This window comes from Oncorhynchus tshawytscha, linkage group LG10 (assembly GCF_018296145.1).
Source record: "Oncorhynchus tshawytscha isolate Ot180627B linkage group LG10, Otsh_v2.0, whole genome shotgun sequence".
Lineage (NCBI taxonomy): Eukaryota > Metazoa > Chordata > Actinopteri > Salmoniformes > Salmonidae > Oncorhynchus > Oncorhynchus tshawytscha.
In genome coordinates this window covers 71013718-71029641 of record NC_056438.1, presented here as the reverse complement: position 1 = coordinate 71029641, position 15924 = coordinate 71013718, and the positions used below count along the sequence as shown (strand labels likewise).

General features: G+C 45.4%; 1 protein-coding gene across 8 annotated transcripts in view; it reads left to right on the top strand.

Annotated features, from left to right (window-relative positions):
* tcf3a (transcription factor 3a) overlaps positions 1 to 15924 on the top strand; it is a 36981-nt gene that overhangs the window by 8785 nt on the left and 12272 nt on the right. For 7 of the 8 annotated variants that reach the window (XM_042328983.1, XM_042328980.1, XM_042328977.1 and 4 more), the window contains 9 exons: positions 7133 to 7206; positions 8650 to 8725; positions 9221 to 9261; positions 9592 to 9721; positions 10373 to 10422; positions 13496 to 13598; positions 15063 to 15199; positions 15311 to 15449; positions 15787 to 15845. In XM_042328983.1, coding sequence (XP_042184917.1) covers positions 7133 to 7206; positions 8650 to 8725; positions 9221 to 9261; positions 9592 to 9721; positions 10373 to 10422; positions 13496 to 13598; positions 15063 to 15199; positions 15311 to 15449; positions 15787 to 15845 — 809 coding nt within the window. The remainder of the gene's footprint in view (positions 1 to 7132; positions 7207 to 8649; positions 8726 to 9220; positions 9262 to 9591; positions 9722 to 10372; positions 10423 to 13495; positions 13599 to 15062; positions 15200 to 15310; positions 15450 to 15786; positions 15846 to 15924) is intronic. The other variant, XM_042328979.1, reaches the window with a different exon arrangement.

Below are 15924 nucleotides of genomic sequence, written 5' to 3'. Positions count from 1 at the left end.
TGGTCTAATGTGTAGATCGGTGACACAATCTCAATTTAATAAATGTTCAGGCTGTCATACAACAAAATGTGAACACTTTCGGTGGGTGCTGTTCATGAGTCTCACCCATCCATAAAGGGCTCGTAATAGTTTGAAGGCCAAACCGTTCCACGCTACAGACATTTTTGTGAGAAGACTAATTCCGTGATGTCTCGTGGTCTGACAAACACCGCTGTAGCTCCTCCACCTTTCACCAAAGATGCGGAAGGCCGACAGCGGTGGATTTGGTGGATTGAGACTTAGACATGCAGAGGGTTTGTTGTTACATGGGCTATCTTAAACGGACATTTTTTTTATGGGGATTTTAATTATGCTAATTTGACTTCTGTGGGGCTGCGGAAATTGATTTGAGGGTTATTAAAGGAACAGCATGACAGTGATAGGCTATTACAGGCCCAACTATACTTTCTCTTATTCCTTCCTAGAACCCTCTCACTGTCCCACCTCTGACCCCTCCATCCCCCCTACAGCCCTCGTGGGGAGTGCTGTCTGGAGTCAAATCCCAGTAGCTGTATCAATACTCCAAATATGCTAAAATGGCATGCTGTCCTTCATTACCAGTGAGGGTTCAAAGGATTGGATAGCATTCCACCATATTGCTTCCACCTGTCTCGTCCTGCTAGATCATTGATCATAAAGGAAAGTTAATGAGGGAAAGAAGCTAGTTAAAACAGACTGAACCAGCCCCCCCCCCTTCCCCCTCCAGGTGTCCCCCTCCCTCACCTTCTCAGCTGCTGCCTCTCCATGTTCTACTGAGGGTGTAAAGACCAGTGGGGTGATGGGAATGACCCTATTCACCCCCCACCTCTCAACCGGTGGAAGAAAAAATATTTCTGTTTCTTTGCTCCTCCTCACCTCCAATCAACCACCATCCCTCGATAGGCCCCATCTCCTCTTGTTGACAACCATCCAAAGATCAACACAAGAACCATGCTCCACATCCAACTACTGTCCTCTCTCGGTCTCAAACCACCTTGCTTCAACCCTCTTTCCCCCAATCACTTGCCCTCATCCTCTCTCCTCCACCACCTTCATTCACCCTCCTCGAACCTCTGAACTGTTGCTGTAGGTCCTTTCAGCTCCTAACTGAATAGAAACAGGATATTGAAGTAGCAGAAATAAGATGAAAAGGACGGGCAGGGTTGAGGCCAGGGACCCAAACTACAGCTTGAGTGCCACTTAGATCTTATTTTGTAGCAACAAAAGGTGCACGTTTACAAAAGGTCCTTACTGTTCTCAATCCAACGGCTGCTCCTGGCATTGTTTTGCAGCCCTCAGCCCAGGTCTCCACAATGCTCATTAGAGGCCCAGACAAAGGGTCTTGGCTGCTGAGAGAGAACTGGATAGGCAGGCAACATATGTGGCCCAGTGTATGATTTCACCCAGGAACCCCCCAGCCCCCTCACCCCACCCATATTTTCACAATGAGAATGATGAGGCTTTCTGAGGGAAGGTTCTGGATCTCTCTGCCATACCTTCTCCTTGGTACCATTAGTTAGTATCTTCTCTGCATTGCCTTTTTATATAGATTTTGATTTAGATGAGCTGTTTTTCTCTGGTGCTCGGGCTCATCCCTGTCGGGTGTAAAATGGCTGTTTTTCTCTGGTGCTCGGGCTCATCCCTGTCGGGTGTAAAATGGCTGTTTTTCTCTGGTGTTCGGGCTCATCCCTGTCGGGTGTAAAATGGCTGTTTTTCTCTGGTGCTCGGGCTCATCCCTGTCAGGTGTAAAATGGCTGTTTTTCTCTGGTGTTCGGGCTCATCCCTGTCGGGTGTAAAATGGCTGTTTTTCTCTGGTGTTCGGGCTCATCCCTGTCGGGTGGAAAATGGCTGTTTTTCTCTAGTGTTCGGGCTCATCCCTGTCGGGTGTAAAATGGCTGTTTTTCCTCTGGTGCTCGGGCTCATCCCTGTCGGGTGTAAAATGGCTGTTTTTCTCTGGTGCTCGGGCTCATCTCTGTCGGGTGTAAAATGGCTGCCATGTATTGTCAAGGACTCATGGATTAGGATGAATTTGCCCTGGATACTGGGCTAAGGTCTGTTTTGGGGGAGGGGTAAACTGATCATTGATCTGTGTCAAGGACAGACTTCTACCCATAGGAGCTGTCATGCATCCCTGGTTCTCTCTGACATTAGGTGGGTATGTGCGATTCCCTTGAGGTGCCACCTAACTTCCAACCAAGTTTCATTTATTGGCAACCAGAAACTGAGAATCTGAACTGGTATTTTTAAACCCTGGGTTTGGCTAAATGCAGAAGAGCAGAGTGTGTTTTGCATGAACTTTCTGTTCTTTAGGAAGTTTCCTTCATGTGAATGGAAATGGAATTGGTCATTTAGTAACTCGGATCAGATTTGCATACGAATTGGATTCCTTGTGTGGTCTAGAGTCATACTATGTCTGACTGCTCAAACCACAGAGCTTTAAACATAACATACATTGTCCAGAATATAAAGAGGATTTCCAGTTGCGTTGAGCCCGCTACTAAGGTCAGCATTTTCTGAAGGATTTAGCCTAATGCTTGTAGCTTCTAACTTCAATCATTTCAAAAATATCTTCAATATTAAAGTAGCATGCCTAATCATGTTGAAGTTTAATGTCAAATTGGTGTTTTAATATTGTCCTCTCGGCATCTTAACACCGGCTCGTATGAATCATTTGAGACGCATCACACGCCATACTGTTGCATTTCCATTCTAGACATTCCTTAAATCACAATCGCGCTCCTTAATACTTATTAGTCATTTTGCCTTGTCTGGGTGACTCACATTTCTGTCATACAGGAGAAAGAAGAAAGTGTAGACAGACAGTACACCTCTAAGTGTGTACATGTGTCTGCATGTTCCCTGTGTTTTAGTCCTGTAGCCTCAGAGCCAGTGACTCAGACTGACTGCTCCGTTTCCACTATCTCTTCCTGTGTTAATTATAGACCAGCCTCAGTCTCTTAAAGGGGTGGTGAGGCCTGGGTTTAAAGGGAAGGCTCGCTATAGTGAACGTGTCTGTCCTGACTCAACCCTCTCGCTCTCTGAGACATTCACTGACGTACTTACGCACGCACGCACACAAGTTTCCCTGCCCGGCAAACCCTATAAAAGTGGTTAAGGTGTAAAGTCCTTGCCTCACGTATGTTAGGGTTGTTCTAGTCAGCAATGGCTCTGCAACATAGTAGAGAAACCACTGTCAAGATTATTGGTTAATTTGTCATACTTTGAGTCCATAAAATGTGGAGTTCAATACGGGGTCCTTTCTTCTAACCATTTCTATGGATGTGTGAAACCAGGGATTTGTGGACAGGAGCTCTGTTGTTTTCTCTGTTGTAGTAGTGTCTTATATCAGGCTGTCATGGCAACGACTTGTAGGAGGCAGCCATTTGAAGTTTGAGCAATACAGAGGAGTCTACTTATTCTCTCCTTCATCTACTAATCAGCAGCTCTGTTAATTAGAAGGAAAATGTGGAATAAAAAAATGTGAATTTGTAATGAATATGCATGAAAGCTATTTTGATGTTTTACTTCAGTTGCTCACTTGCGCTCTCCCTCTCAATGTGAGCCATTTGTGTGGTGTGAAACAGTCTTCATATTTGTATCTCCCTGGTTAAAATGAACTTTCCCTCCATACCTTTTTTTTTTAAATACAGTTCAAATCCCTGGACAACCATAAAAATACCTTGCAATAAGAGTCGTGATGCTACTTACAACTTAACCCAGAAGGTCTAGGAGAGCACTTCCTTCAATGCATTCCAAACCCCCTCTCCATTCCCTCCTTACTTCCAGTTCTCCCTTCCCTCCCCAGGAGAATCCGTGAATAGCCCAGGGCCAGGGGTTCTAGGTACCTGCAGAGCTCTCCTTTATCCCCACGGTGTCAGTTCAGATCTGGATCTCCCCTCCTTTGCCCTTGTCAGTCTTCCTAAAGAGCAGTAAGGGATACCCACCGTGTTCATTTCCTACCCCAGCGGCTATGCTAAGTCTTCCACATTCTTCAGATGACTCCATTTTAGGCGCCCATTCATACTGTTGACTTGAGGGGAATGTGGATTGTGTGGCTTGTGAAGATGGCATCTGAGGTCCGGCCTGGTTTAGCAGGAGGAGGAGACCACACCAAGACGTCCTCATAATGTTTGTCTTGGCAGCCCTCGACAGGGTTATGGAGATGGTTACCCTCAAGTTTAACGCATCTTGTGGATATCTAGACTGTGGTCTGTACAAGTAGTCAGAAGGTGATTTTTAGGCTAGCTGTTTAGCACATGCCAAAAGGTACAAACGCTAAGCTGTGACAAAGTTTAAAAAATATATATATATTTATTATTAGATTACATTTAAATGTGGGTGAATACCAAACATTTGGAACACCTTCATAATATTGAGTTGCACCCAGAACAGCCTCAATTCGTCGGGGAATGGACTCCACAAGGTGTCAAATGTTCCACGGGGATGCTGACCCATGTTGACTCCAATGCTTCCCACAGTTGTCAAGTGTGCTGGATGTCCTTTGGGTTGTGGACTATCCTTGATACACACAGGAAACTGTTGAGCGTGAAACCCAGCAGCGTTGCTGTTCTTGACACATCTATGTGCCTGGCACCTACCACCATACCCTGTTCAAGAACACTTCATTATTTTGTCTTGCGCATTCCACCTCTGAATGGCACACACACAATCCATGTATCAATTGTCTCGAAGCCTAAAAATCCTTTAACCTGTTTCCTCCCCTTCATCTACACTGATTGAAGTGGATTTAATAAGTGACATCAATAAGGGATCATAGATTTGACTTGGATTCACCTGGGCAGTCTAACATGGAAAGAACCGGTGTTAATGTTTTTTACACTCAGTGATGGGGGGGTGGATTGATAGTTGCATATCGGGATATTGTATTTGATTGTATTTCTAGTTGGCTCTACCTGCTGTACTTGCACCAAAACTTCAGTGTGTGTCCTTCATAGCTTGTTGTTCATCTTTTATAAATAGGGAGCCAATATGTTTTCAGCACTTTTATTTCCATGGCTGATCAAAACTGTTTTTCTCATGACTCTCTAATCCCTGTGCAGCAGGCATGTGGTGAGAAATATGTTTGGAACATCAAATTTCAAATATCACATTATTGAATCACACTACATATAGAATAGTGAGAATCCTAATACATATCGTATCGGCACCTGCGTTTGGTGATATCGTGAGGTCCCTGGTGAACTATCCCTTCAGTTGGCACCTATGCGATCTCCCTGGGAAATGACTAGGAGAAACACTTGTCATTTTCAGCAGAGGAAGGGACTGGTCCTTGTGTGCTGTTCTATGTCTCTGCTGTGTACATTTCCTCACTACTGATTGACATGGAGAGTGACATCACGTTGAGGCAACAAGCCCCTCGTCTCCTCCATCTGCCATTCCGCTGGCATCTCTCCTATAGATCAGTTGTCACGGTGATGTAGCAGCTCACTCCACTCTGGACCATCATTCTCCTCGATGGCTGATCGTCGTCTTCCTACCCGCTCGCCTCCGCCTCTCTGTTTTTTTAATTAGACAACAAAACAAAAAAATATGAATATTCATAGAGCAGCGCCTCATTAATATGCACTATTATGCAGATCAGCCCACAATTAAGCCACAGTTTCCCCCCAGAGATGCTGGGTAGTGGTAAGAGAGGAGGATGGAGGGAGAGAATTGCTGCTTCACCAATTTTTAAAACACTCTTCCTACTTTCCCCTTTTTTCAATGCTAATCATTTGACCAGGGACAACGTGGCTACATGACTTGTGTCCCTTCTGTTAATGTGTAGCCCTTAGTCTGTTGTCATGCAAAGAGGGTGTAAGGGGATGGGGATATTAACTGCTACTGCGTTGCTGTGGAAAAATGTAAAGGAGTGAAGTGGGAGAATGACAAATGTTGAGGATGATTGTAGGAGCCTCATGCTTGGTGTTAATTATTCAAACTTCCTACAGCTCTTAGCCACACTAACATGCTGACCACACTGCTCCTGTCACAAAATAAATGTACACACAAACTCTGCAAAAAAAAAACTGTTTATTTTCAACTGCGTTTTATTTTCAGCAGCTTAACATGTGTAAATATTTGTATGAACATGTACTAAGTTTTCATAACTGTGACCTTAATTGCACAGGTGCATGTTAATTAATTGTTTATGGTTCATTGAATGCATGGGAAACAGTGTTTAAACCCTTTACCATGAAGATCTGTGAAGTTATTTTGATTTTTACAAATCATCTTTGAAAGACAGTTAACGTGTTTTTCAAGCATTGCACCCACACTGCTCACATGTGTCTGCGTAGCCAGGCACTAAAATAGAACTTGGTTCTATTTGTGACGCTTGACGCACTGCAAGTCCCGTCTTTCCCATCTCCTCATTGGTTTTTAAGAAAGATGAACTGAGGTCCATAGTCCAGTTGGTAGTGGTAATGCACCTTAAATTAAAGTTGGTTGCCAACCTCCATATAAAGTCTAAAGAAGAAGCCTGAAGGAGGAGCGATTACTAAAACAAACTCTGGTTACCCTTTTGTCGGTGTAGAGGACCTTTTGAGGTGCATTTGTAAATTAACAACCCAATGTTTTTTCCCAGGACAAATTAGCTAGCAACAGCAAGCTAGCTAGCTAAATTGCCATAAATGTTGCCATACATTTAAAAAAATATATATTTTTTTACCTGTCCCCAAATTAATATAGTTGGTTCAGAGTTAATTTGTGATATTTCAACCTGTGTCCTGATCGTGTCTGGTGAACCCGCGGCAGCATGTTAGTGGCAGAGTGGACACTGGGAGCTGAAGTAGCAGTGCTCAACCAAAGGTTATTTGGAGCACTGCCAGGCAGTTCGGAAGCAGGCCACCCTCCAGCATCTATCTTCTAGGTACTAGTGTGGCTCTGAAAAGATTGGATAGGTATTGAGGTTATGGTAATGCTCCACCTTGATTGGTTGGGTGGAATTTTTGGCATATTCTGCACACATTTCCAACCCACTCAAACCTATCAATGCTCAGGTGGGGGGGACTAGGGGTAATTTAGATTGAGTATTTAGTTGCTCCTTTTCTCCCTCCTTTTCCAGTCCAACACCTCTCAGGTCTAACCCTGTGTTCCATGGTCTGTGTTCTAGGTATGGATGAGCGAAGCGGTTCTACCCCCTGGGCATCTGGAGAACAGAACAGCCCTTCCTTCAACCAGGGACGGGTAAGGGAACACTGCACACTACACTTTTGTGTGTGTATATAGTGTATGTGGACACCCCTTCAAATTAGTGGATTCGGCTAGTTCAGCCACACCCATTGCTGACGGGTGTATAAAATCGAGCACACCTCCATGCAATCTCCATAGACAACCATTGACAGTAGGATGGCCTTACTGATGAGCTCATGACTTTCAACGTGGCACCGTCATAGGATGCCAGCTTTCCAAGAAGTCGGTTCATCAAATTTCTGCCCTGCTCGAGTTGCCCTGGTCAACTGTAATTGCTGTTATTGTGAAGTGAAAACATCTAGGGGCAACAATGGCTCAGCTGCGAAGTGGTAGGCCACACAAGCTCCCAGAACGGGACCGCCGAGTGGTGAAGCACGTTGCAACACTCACTACCGAGTTCCAAACTGCCTCTGGAAGCAACGTCAGCACATGAACTGTTCGTCGGGAGCTTCATGAAGTGGGTTTCCATGGCTGAGCAGCCACACACAAGCCTAAGATCACCATGTGCAATGCCGAGCAGTGAAAACGTGTTCTCTGGAGTGATGAATCACACTTCACCATCTGGCAGTCTGACGGACAAATCTAAGTTTGGCGGATGCCAGGAGAATGCTACCTGCCCCAATGCATAGTGCCAACTGTAAAGTTTGGTGGAGGAGGAATAATGGTCTGGGGCTGTTTTTCATGGTTTGGACTAGGCCCCTTAGTTCCAGGGAATTGAAGTCTTAACGCTACAGCATACAATGACATTCTAGACGATTCTGTAATTCCAACTTTGTGGCGACAGTTTGGGGCATTCCCTTTCCTGTTTCAGCATGACATTGTCCCCATGCACAAAGCGAGGTCTATACAAAAATGTTTTGTCGATCTGTGTGGAAGAACTTAACTGGACTGCACAGAGCCCTGACCTCAACCCCATCGAACACCTTTGGGATAATTGGAACACCAACTTCTGGCCAGGCCTAAATGCCCAACTTCACTAATGTTCTTGTGGCTGAATGGAAGCAAGTCATGCAATGTTCCAACATCTAGTTAAAAGCCTTCCTAGAAGACTGGAGGCTTCTATAGCTGTAAAGGAGAGACCAACTCAATGTTAATGTCCATGATTTTTGAATGAGCTGTACGACAAGCAGGTGTCCACATACTTCTGGTCATGTAGTGTATCAACATCAACATGTTCTTACACCGGGGATATTACTCATCCATATCCCTGATATCGTCCACCGGGGATATTACTCATCCATATCCTTGATATCGTCCACCGGGGGATATTACTCATCCATATGACTAGTCTTATCTGGATGTAACAGTTTGGTCCAAAGAGCTCACAGGCACTGTGCGGTTTGCTTGTAGATGGTCATGTTGAATCTGTTTTAAGACACAGCATTTGATTTAAATTCTTCATCTCTCTCTTTTGTCTGTTTCTCTTCTTCCCTCCAGGGTTATGGTGAAGGAACTCATTACAATGAGCACGAATGCCTGGCTTCCACCCCTATGTTCGGCTCAGGAATTGTGGGTAAGGAGATCTGAATATATTTCCTCCATCCTGGCCTATGTTTTAGATCTTGTATCTGGAACAGGTTCTCTCCCTGGCCTTCCATTTAATTTAGCTCAGCTGATTGGATGTCCCCATCATGACAAAGGGTGGTGAGGGGGGGGGGGTGTGAGGGGTTTAGGAGCACAAACAAACCTCTCCCAAGGGATTAGTGTGACCTATAGCATGTTTGTGTGTCTCTCAGCTGAGCTGTCAGGAGAGCAGAGATGGGGGTTAGGCTTTAATTACCCTCGGACCCTCTATAACGAGCCAAGTTGTTTTGCTCCTGTCTAAAGTCATAAATACAACCCTTCATATAGAGCACCTCACACGGCGGGCGGGTGGCAGATAAGGGGCGCCCAACTGGAGAAAGGTGAACAGGTCAGATTGGTTGTTAATGTGCTGGAGATGAGTGAAACGGCCTTTAAAGGTTTTTACCATGTCCTGCCCTGATTGTCCCTCTATCTGTTTTTACAGGCAAAGCTGAGCGAGGACCTTACTCTTCTTTTGGAGCACAGGTAAAATCAGTCACTTATTTTCCAACTTGTTTTTTCCCCTCTTGTGACTAGCTCTCCCATCTGTAGCTGTGGTCTCTTCTGAGTCATTTTTATTGTGAATCTGTTCCCCTAGTCTTTCTTGTCCCCTCGTCCTTCTCATCCTCTCTCCTGCTCCCCTCGTCCTTCTCATCCTCTCTCCTGCTCCCCTCGTCCTTCTCGTCCCCTCGCCCTGCTCCCCTCGTCCTTCTCGTCCCCTCGCCCTGCTCCCCTCGTCCTTCTCGTCTCCTCTCAAACATTACTGTCTCTAGCAGTATTTGTGTGAATGACCTGGTCTTCTCTCCTCCCGTGTAGCCGGGCTTTATGCCCAGTGAGATGCCCATGCCCAGTCCTGATGCCCTGTCCCCCTCGGGTCTGAAGTCAGGCTCCCAGTTCTACCCTTCCCAGTTCAATCCTCGCAGGAGATCCACCCAGGAGAGCATGGGTAAGGACAGAAACCGCAGAATATTATCCCATAGAATGCAAGGAAGATAAAGCACACATTCCAATGTAGAACTGACATTTCAATGTAAAGCAGTGTTCCATGGTGTTTCCTTCTGGTCACATTGGAGGGTCTTTTTTAAATTAGCTTCCAGTTCTATTTCTACTGCTAATGCTTACTGCAGTTGATTTACATGAAACAATTCATAGTGTCACCTAATTGGCAGGTCCCTTGTAAAATCACATGGAATTCACGACCATATCCACTCCATTAATACTATTACTATGTGAAGGAGCTCTTTATTCTGGTGTATTTGTAGGACTGTGATTACCCTCACTTCTCCTACTGATGTTTAAAATAACAACCAGAGAAATCTCACTTCTGCTAAACCAGCCAGGGGTTCAATGGGAGGAGCGGGGGGGTGACACCATTGCATAAACACACTGGTTGCATAAGATAAGATTCTGTTTGATTAAGGCATTTATAAGGGCTCATAAAGACATATTCCTACCAGCACAGAGCTTACCTAATGGACAGCATGAATGAACCCATTCACAGCATGAATGAACCCATTCATCGATATGCCCGAACTGTTAACACTGCATTCATAACTCTGTTGTTTCATCTATGTACTCACTGTGTGTGTCTCCTCAGATGGCCAGCCAAAAAAGATCAGGAAAGTTCCCCCTGGCCTGCCCTCTTCAGTAAGTACTGCCTCCCTCCCACCATTACCTCCTAGTACCAGACTGCCACACCTTAGTCTGCCTATTGTCCCTGAAGAACACAAACCTGTTTCAGACCTTTTGCCCCTTCCAACCCAAAATGAGCCCACCTACGCAAGAAACCGTGTCACCCAACCATATTCAAACCTTTCCCCACTCACTCTCAGGAATGCTCCCTCATCTAAAACATTCACCCAACCCACTCCCTTACACACACATGTTCTGCATCCCCCATGCCTAAACTGCCTCCCAGCCCTCATTGTCAGTGTGTGTAATGTGGACGCACACCAATCCCCAGACTATAACCCCGGATTTTAGAACGGCAGCCAAACTGGCAGAGAGAGAGAGGGCCTCCAGCCCCACAGCTGTGTGCTTTTGCATTGCCAACGAGGTGAAAAAATAAACTGAGCCCCACTCATTCACCCATTCATTTATTTAGACTTCTGTATTTATAGTGGGTTTTATTTGTAGGCCATTTATTTTATGGATGTGCATGCATTCCTTCCAGCCCAGCATTCTCACCCGTCCATTGCTTAAGGTAAAGAATGAGGCTTGATGACTTCACTAAACCTCCTCTATACAGTGTCGACTGTTCACCTTCCATCTTTTTCCTTCTCTCCCCTCCCTCTTTTTTTCTCTCCATCTCCCTCTTGTGAATTCTACTTGCTCCAACCCTCCTTTCTGTTTCTCTCTCACCCTCCCCCGCTCTCTTTTCCTCCATCTCACTCTTTTTCTCCCTCCCCCATCCCTCTATCCCAGCTGCCTGTAGAGTTGGCTGCAGTCCAGGAATGGGCAGATGGCACAGTAATTAGGAGTGCATCTCTCCATTCCCTCTCCCCCTCTTCCTCTCTTCCTCTCACCCTCTATTCCTCTCTTCCTCTCTCTGTTTAATCAAATTAGAGAAACAACTTCACTGTGTAGGAACTGAGTCGTCTGGCCCATAGTTTTATTATCTCATGCATGCCAGAATTGGGCTGATTCTGTGGCATCTGCTAGTTCACAACCTCAGGACCTTCACCTCTTTAGTGACATGCCAGAGACAACTATCAATTCTGTGTGATGCTCTGTAAGCCTGAGAGAAGACTGGATCATGTGTGTTAACCAGAACACACACTAGCACAGACACACACTAGCACAGACACACCGTATACATCTCAAACCTAGCCGTAAGACCCTGAGATCACAGAGAAGAAACTTTGGGTTTATGGCTCCTTCTGAGCCAGTAAAGAATTAATTTGTTGTCTTGGTAACATAACATAAGGAGTTCAGATATGGTTCTTGGTTAATGGCAGCCTCCCTGTCATTGGTTCAAGGCAGTTTACTGAACCTACATCCAGCAGATTGTACAGGAGCACACAGAGTTTTCTTGTACTTTGTATAGGCTAGTTCTAAAGGATACTTTACTATAACTGTGTGTGTGGAATTCTTGTCTGTTTTAAAATCTGTTTGTTGTCTTAGTAACAGAACATCCCCTAAGAAAACCTTCCACACTGCTTAGTTCAATAGTAAAGACAAAACCCCAGTGTCCTCAAATGCCATAGAGGCTGTTGATTTTGAATTAAGCAGTAAAAAGAGAGTACATATGTACTCCTCAATTGACATACCAACCATTTGAGCAGTGTTCAATATGTGTGTGGGTGGGTGGCCTAATCAAGACAGGATACAAGGTTTTGACCACACACAGTCTACTATTTCAGATCACTTGGGAATCATTAGAAAATACCATGTTACAGACCCCAGCCAACCAAGCCATAGACACCAACAAGCTCCTGAAAAGCTTCTATCCCCAAGCCATAAGACGGCTAAATAGCTAACAAAATGGCTACACAGACTATCTGAGTTGACCCTTGTATTTTTGCACTTTCTATGCTCACTCACAGGACTCTACACACTCAAGCACACTGGCACTCCAACACACTCGCGCACACACTTACTTAATTTGCTCACACACATTTATACTGACTCATATATATATATATATATATATATATATATATACACGCATACAATCATCATATACGCTGCTGCTACTCTGTTTATCATATATCCTGATGCCTAGTCACCTTACCCCTATACATATCTACCTCCATCACTCCAGTATCCCTGTCACCTTACCCCTATACATATCTACCTCCATCACTCCAGTATCCCTGTCTCCTTACCCCTATACATATCTACCTCTATCACTCCAGTATCCCTGTCACCTTACCTCTATACATATCTACCTCCATCACTCCAGTATCCCTGTCACCTTACCTCTATACATATCTACCTCCATCACTCCAGTATCCCTGTCACCTTACCCCTATACATATCTACCTCCATCACTCCAGTATCCCTGTCACCTTACCCCTATACATATCTACCTCTATCACTCCAGTATCCCTGTCACCTTACCCCTATACATATCTACCTCCATCACTCCAGTATCCCTGTCACCTTACCCCTATACATATCTACCTCCATCACTCCAGTATCCCTGTCTCCTTACCCCTATACATATCTACCTCCATCACTCCAGTATCCCTGTCACCTTACCCCTATACATATCTACCTCCATCACTCCAGTATCCCTGTCACCTTACCCCTATACATATCTACCTCCATCACTCCAGTATCCCTGTCACCTTACCCCTATACATATCTACCTCCATCACTCCAGTATCCCTGTCACCTTACCCCTATACATATCTACCTCTATCACTCCAGTATCCCTGTCACCTTACCTCTATACATATCTACCTCTATCACTCCAGTATCCCTGTCACCTTACCTCTATACATATCTACCTCTATCACTCCAGTATCCCTGCACATTGTATATATGATATTGAAACTGACCCTGTATATGAATTACTTCTCGTGTTCTTATTTCTTTTTTGCTTGTTTGTTGTACCTCATGTTGTTTTAGTACTACATTGATATGATTATTGTATTGTTGGGTTTAGAACCTGTAAGGAAGGCATTTCACTCTACTTGTGCCTGTGAGATGAACTTGAAACCTTTTTTTACTGTGTCCGATTTTCCCCCATCTCCCTACTGTGTGTGTTCTGTAGGTGTATGCGTCAGCCTCGGGAGAGGACTATAACCGAGACGTTGCAGGGTATCCCGCCTCCAAGCCTGGGAACGTGGGCTACCCCGGCTCCTTCTATATGCAAGGTTAGTGTAGTGTATACCAGATCATGTCTGGGGGCCTAAACTACACAATATACATAGCACTATGGGTTTACCCACTTTACTACCTCTGCAACATGGAGAAAGTTGTCTGAAATGCCATTTTGGGTGAGGTGATTTATTGAAATAATGTATTTTAGCTGACCAATGATGTCATATACACTCAGTGGACAGTTTATTATGTACACTTATCTTGTACCAGGTCAGACTCTCCTTTGCATACAGAACAGCCTGAATTCTACGGGGAATGGAAACGTTGATCAATTGGTATCAAGGGACCTAACGTGTGCCAGGAAAACATTCCCAACACCATTACACCACCAGCCTGTACCGTTGACACCAGGCAGGATGAGGCCATGGACTCATACTGCTTACGCCTAATCCTGACTGCCTAACTCCATAGGAATCAGGGTTCGTCGGACCAGGCAACATTTTTCCATTCCTCAATTGTCCAGTGTTGATCGCTTTCTGGAGACAATTCTTGTTGTAGTTAGCTGATGGGAGTGTTCCTGAGATACTGGAACCAGCGGGCCTGGCACAGACTCTCATACCGTGCTCAGTCACTTGTTTTGACAATTCTTTTCTTTTATTGTAAGAATTGTTGTTGTTTTTACCCCTTTTTCTCCCCAATTTTGTGATATTCAATTGTTAGTTAGTCTTGTCCTCTGAAACACGACCCTGCCAAGCCGCACTACTTCTTGACACACTGCCTGCTTAACCCGGAAGCCAGCCGCACTAATGTTTCGGAGGAAACACCGTACACCTGGCAACTGTGTCAGCGTGCATTGCGCCCGACGTGCCACAGGAGTCGCTAGATCGCGATGGGACAAGGACATCCCGGCCGGGCAAACCTGTCGATTTTGCGTCGCCTCATGGGTCCCCTGGTCACAAAAAACTGCGACAGTGCCCGGGATCAAACCCGGATCTGTAGTGACACCTCAAGCACTGCCATGCCTTAGACCGTTACGCCTGTTTAGCCCATTCTAGTGTTCAATCAAACAGTAACTGAATGCCTCTGCCGTGTGCCTGCTTTATATAGCAATCCACGGTCACCTGAGTCGATGTCTGTAGGAGCGATCCATTTTTGTGAACAGGCTGGTGTACCTAATAAACTGGCCATAATGTATGTGCCACATTACTGCCTGAATTGTCTCATCCTCCCTGTTGAAACACCTTATGGCAGTGTGCTAGTGAGTCGTCTGTCTGTACAGTAAGATGGAGTCATCAGGCGAATGTGACCCCTTGTCTTATTTTTGGGTGCTCTTTCTATCCCCCTTTCCCCTGTACCCTCACACCCCCCCCTCTCTCTCACCACCACTCCCCTCTACACAAACACCCCTCTCACCACCCTCTCCCCTCCACACAAACACCCCTCTATAACCCCCAACATCCCCTCTCACCACTCCCTTTACACACAAACACCCCTCCTCCTGGTTCCCCCCCTGACAGAAGGTCTGCACCCCTCACCTGACCCGTGGAGTTCTGCCGGGCCGATGGGGCAGCCGGGCTACTCTGCTGTGCTGGGTAACTCCCCTCACCTGGGCCAGCCCGCCCCCTTCACGGCCATCAACCCGCAGGACAGACTGGTGCGACTACTAACACACACTAGCTGGTTCTCTATATAGTAGTATAGAATACATTACCATTTCTCTCTCACTCATCGCCCAGAGAATGACTTTGAGCCTGTTTTTGTGCAGAAGCGCCAGCCGTTGCCACTTTCGCCCCAGAACTACCCCCTGCACGGCAGCGAGGTGAACGGGAGCTTTCACCCTGGGTCCGCTGGCTACGGAGTCCCCAACCACACACCCCCCATCAATGGAACAGACAGCATCATGGGTACGACTGTCTACCACTGACACTCTGTAGACTGTCTTTTTATCTGCCTGTCTGTTTTTCTCTCACTTTTTGGCTCTTCCTTTGTTTCTTCCTTTGTTTCTTCCTTTGTTTCTTCCTTTGTTTCTTCCTTTGTTTCTTCCTTTGTTTCTTCCTTTGTTTCTTCCTTTGTTTCTTCCTTTGTTTCTTCCTTTGTTTCTTCCTTTGTTTCTTCCTTTGTTTCTTCCTTTGTTTCTTCCTTTGTTTCTTCCTTTGTTTCTTCCTTTAACTCCATCTTTTCTCTAAATTGTAAAAATGTCAGTTCTAATTGTTTACTATCTACCCGGTTGTTCCCTCCCAGCCAACCGAGGAACAGCTCCACCTAGCTCAGGAGATGAGATCGGCAAGGCCCTGGCATCAGTGAGTAGAGTGGCACAGACCACATCAAGCATAGTCTTCAGTGATTATGCAAAGTTGATTTTATCTACCAAGACTAAGA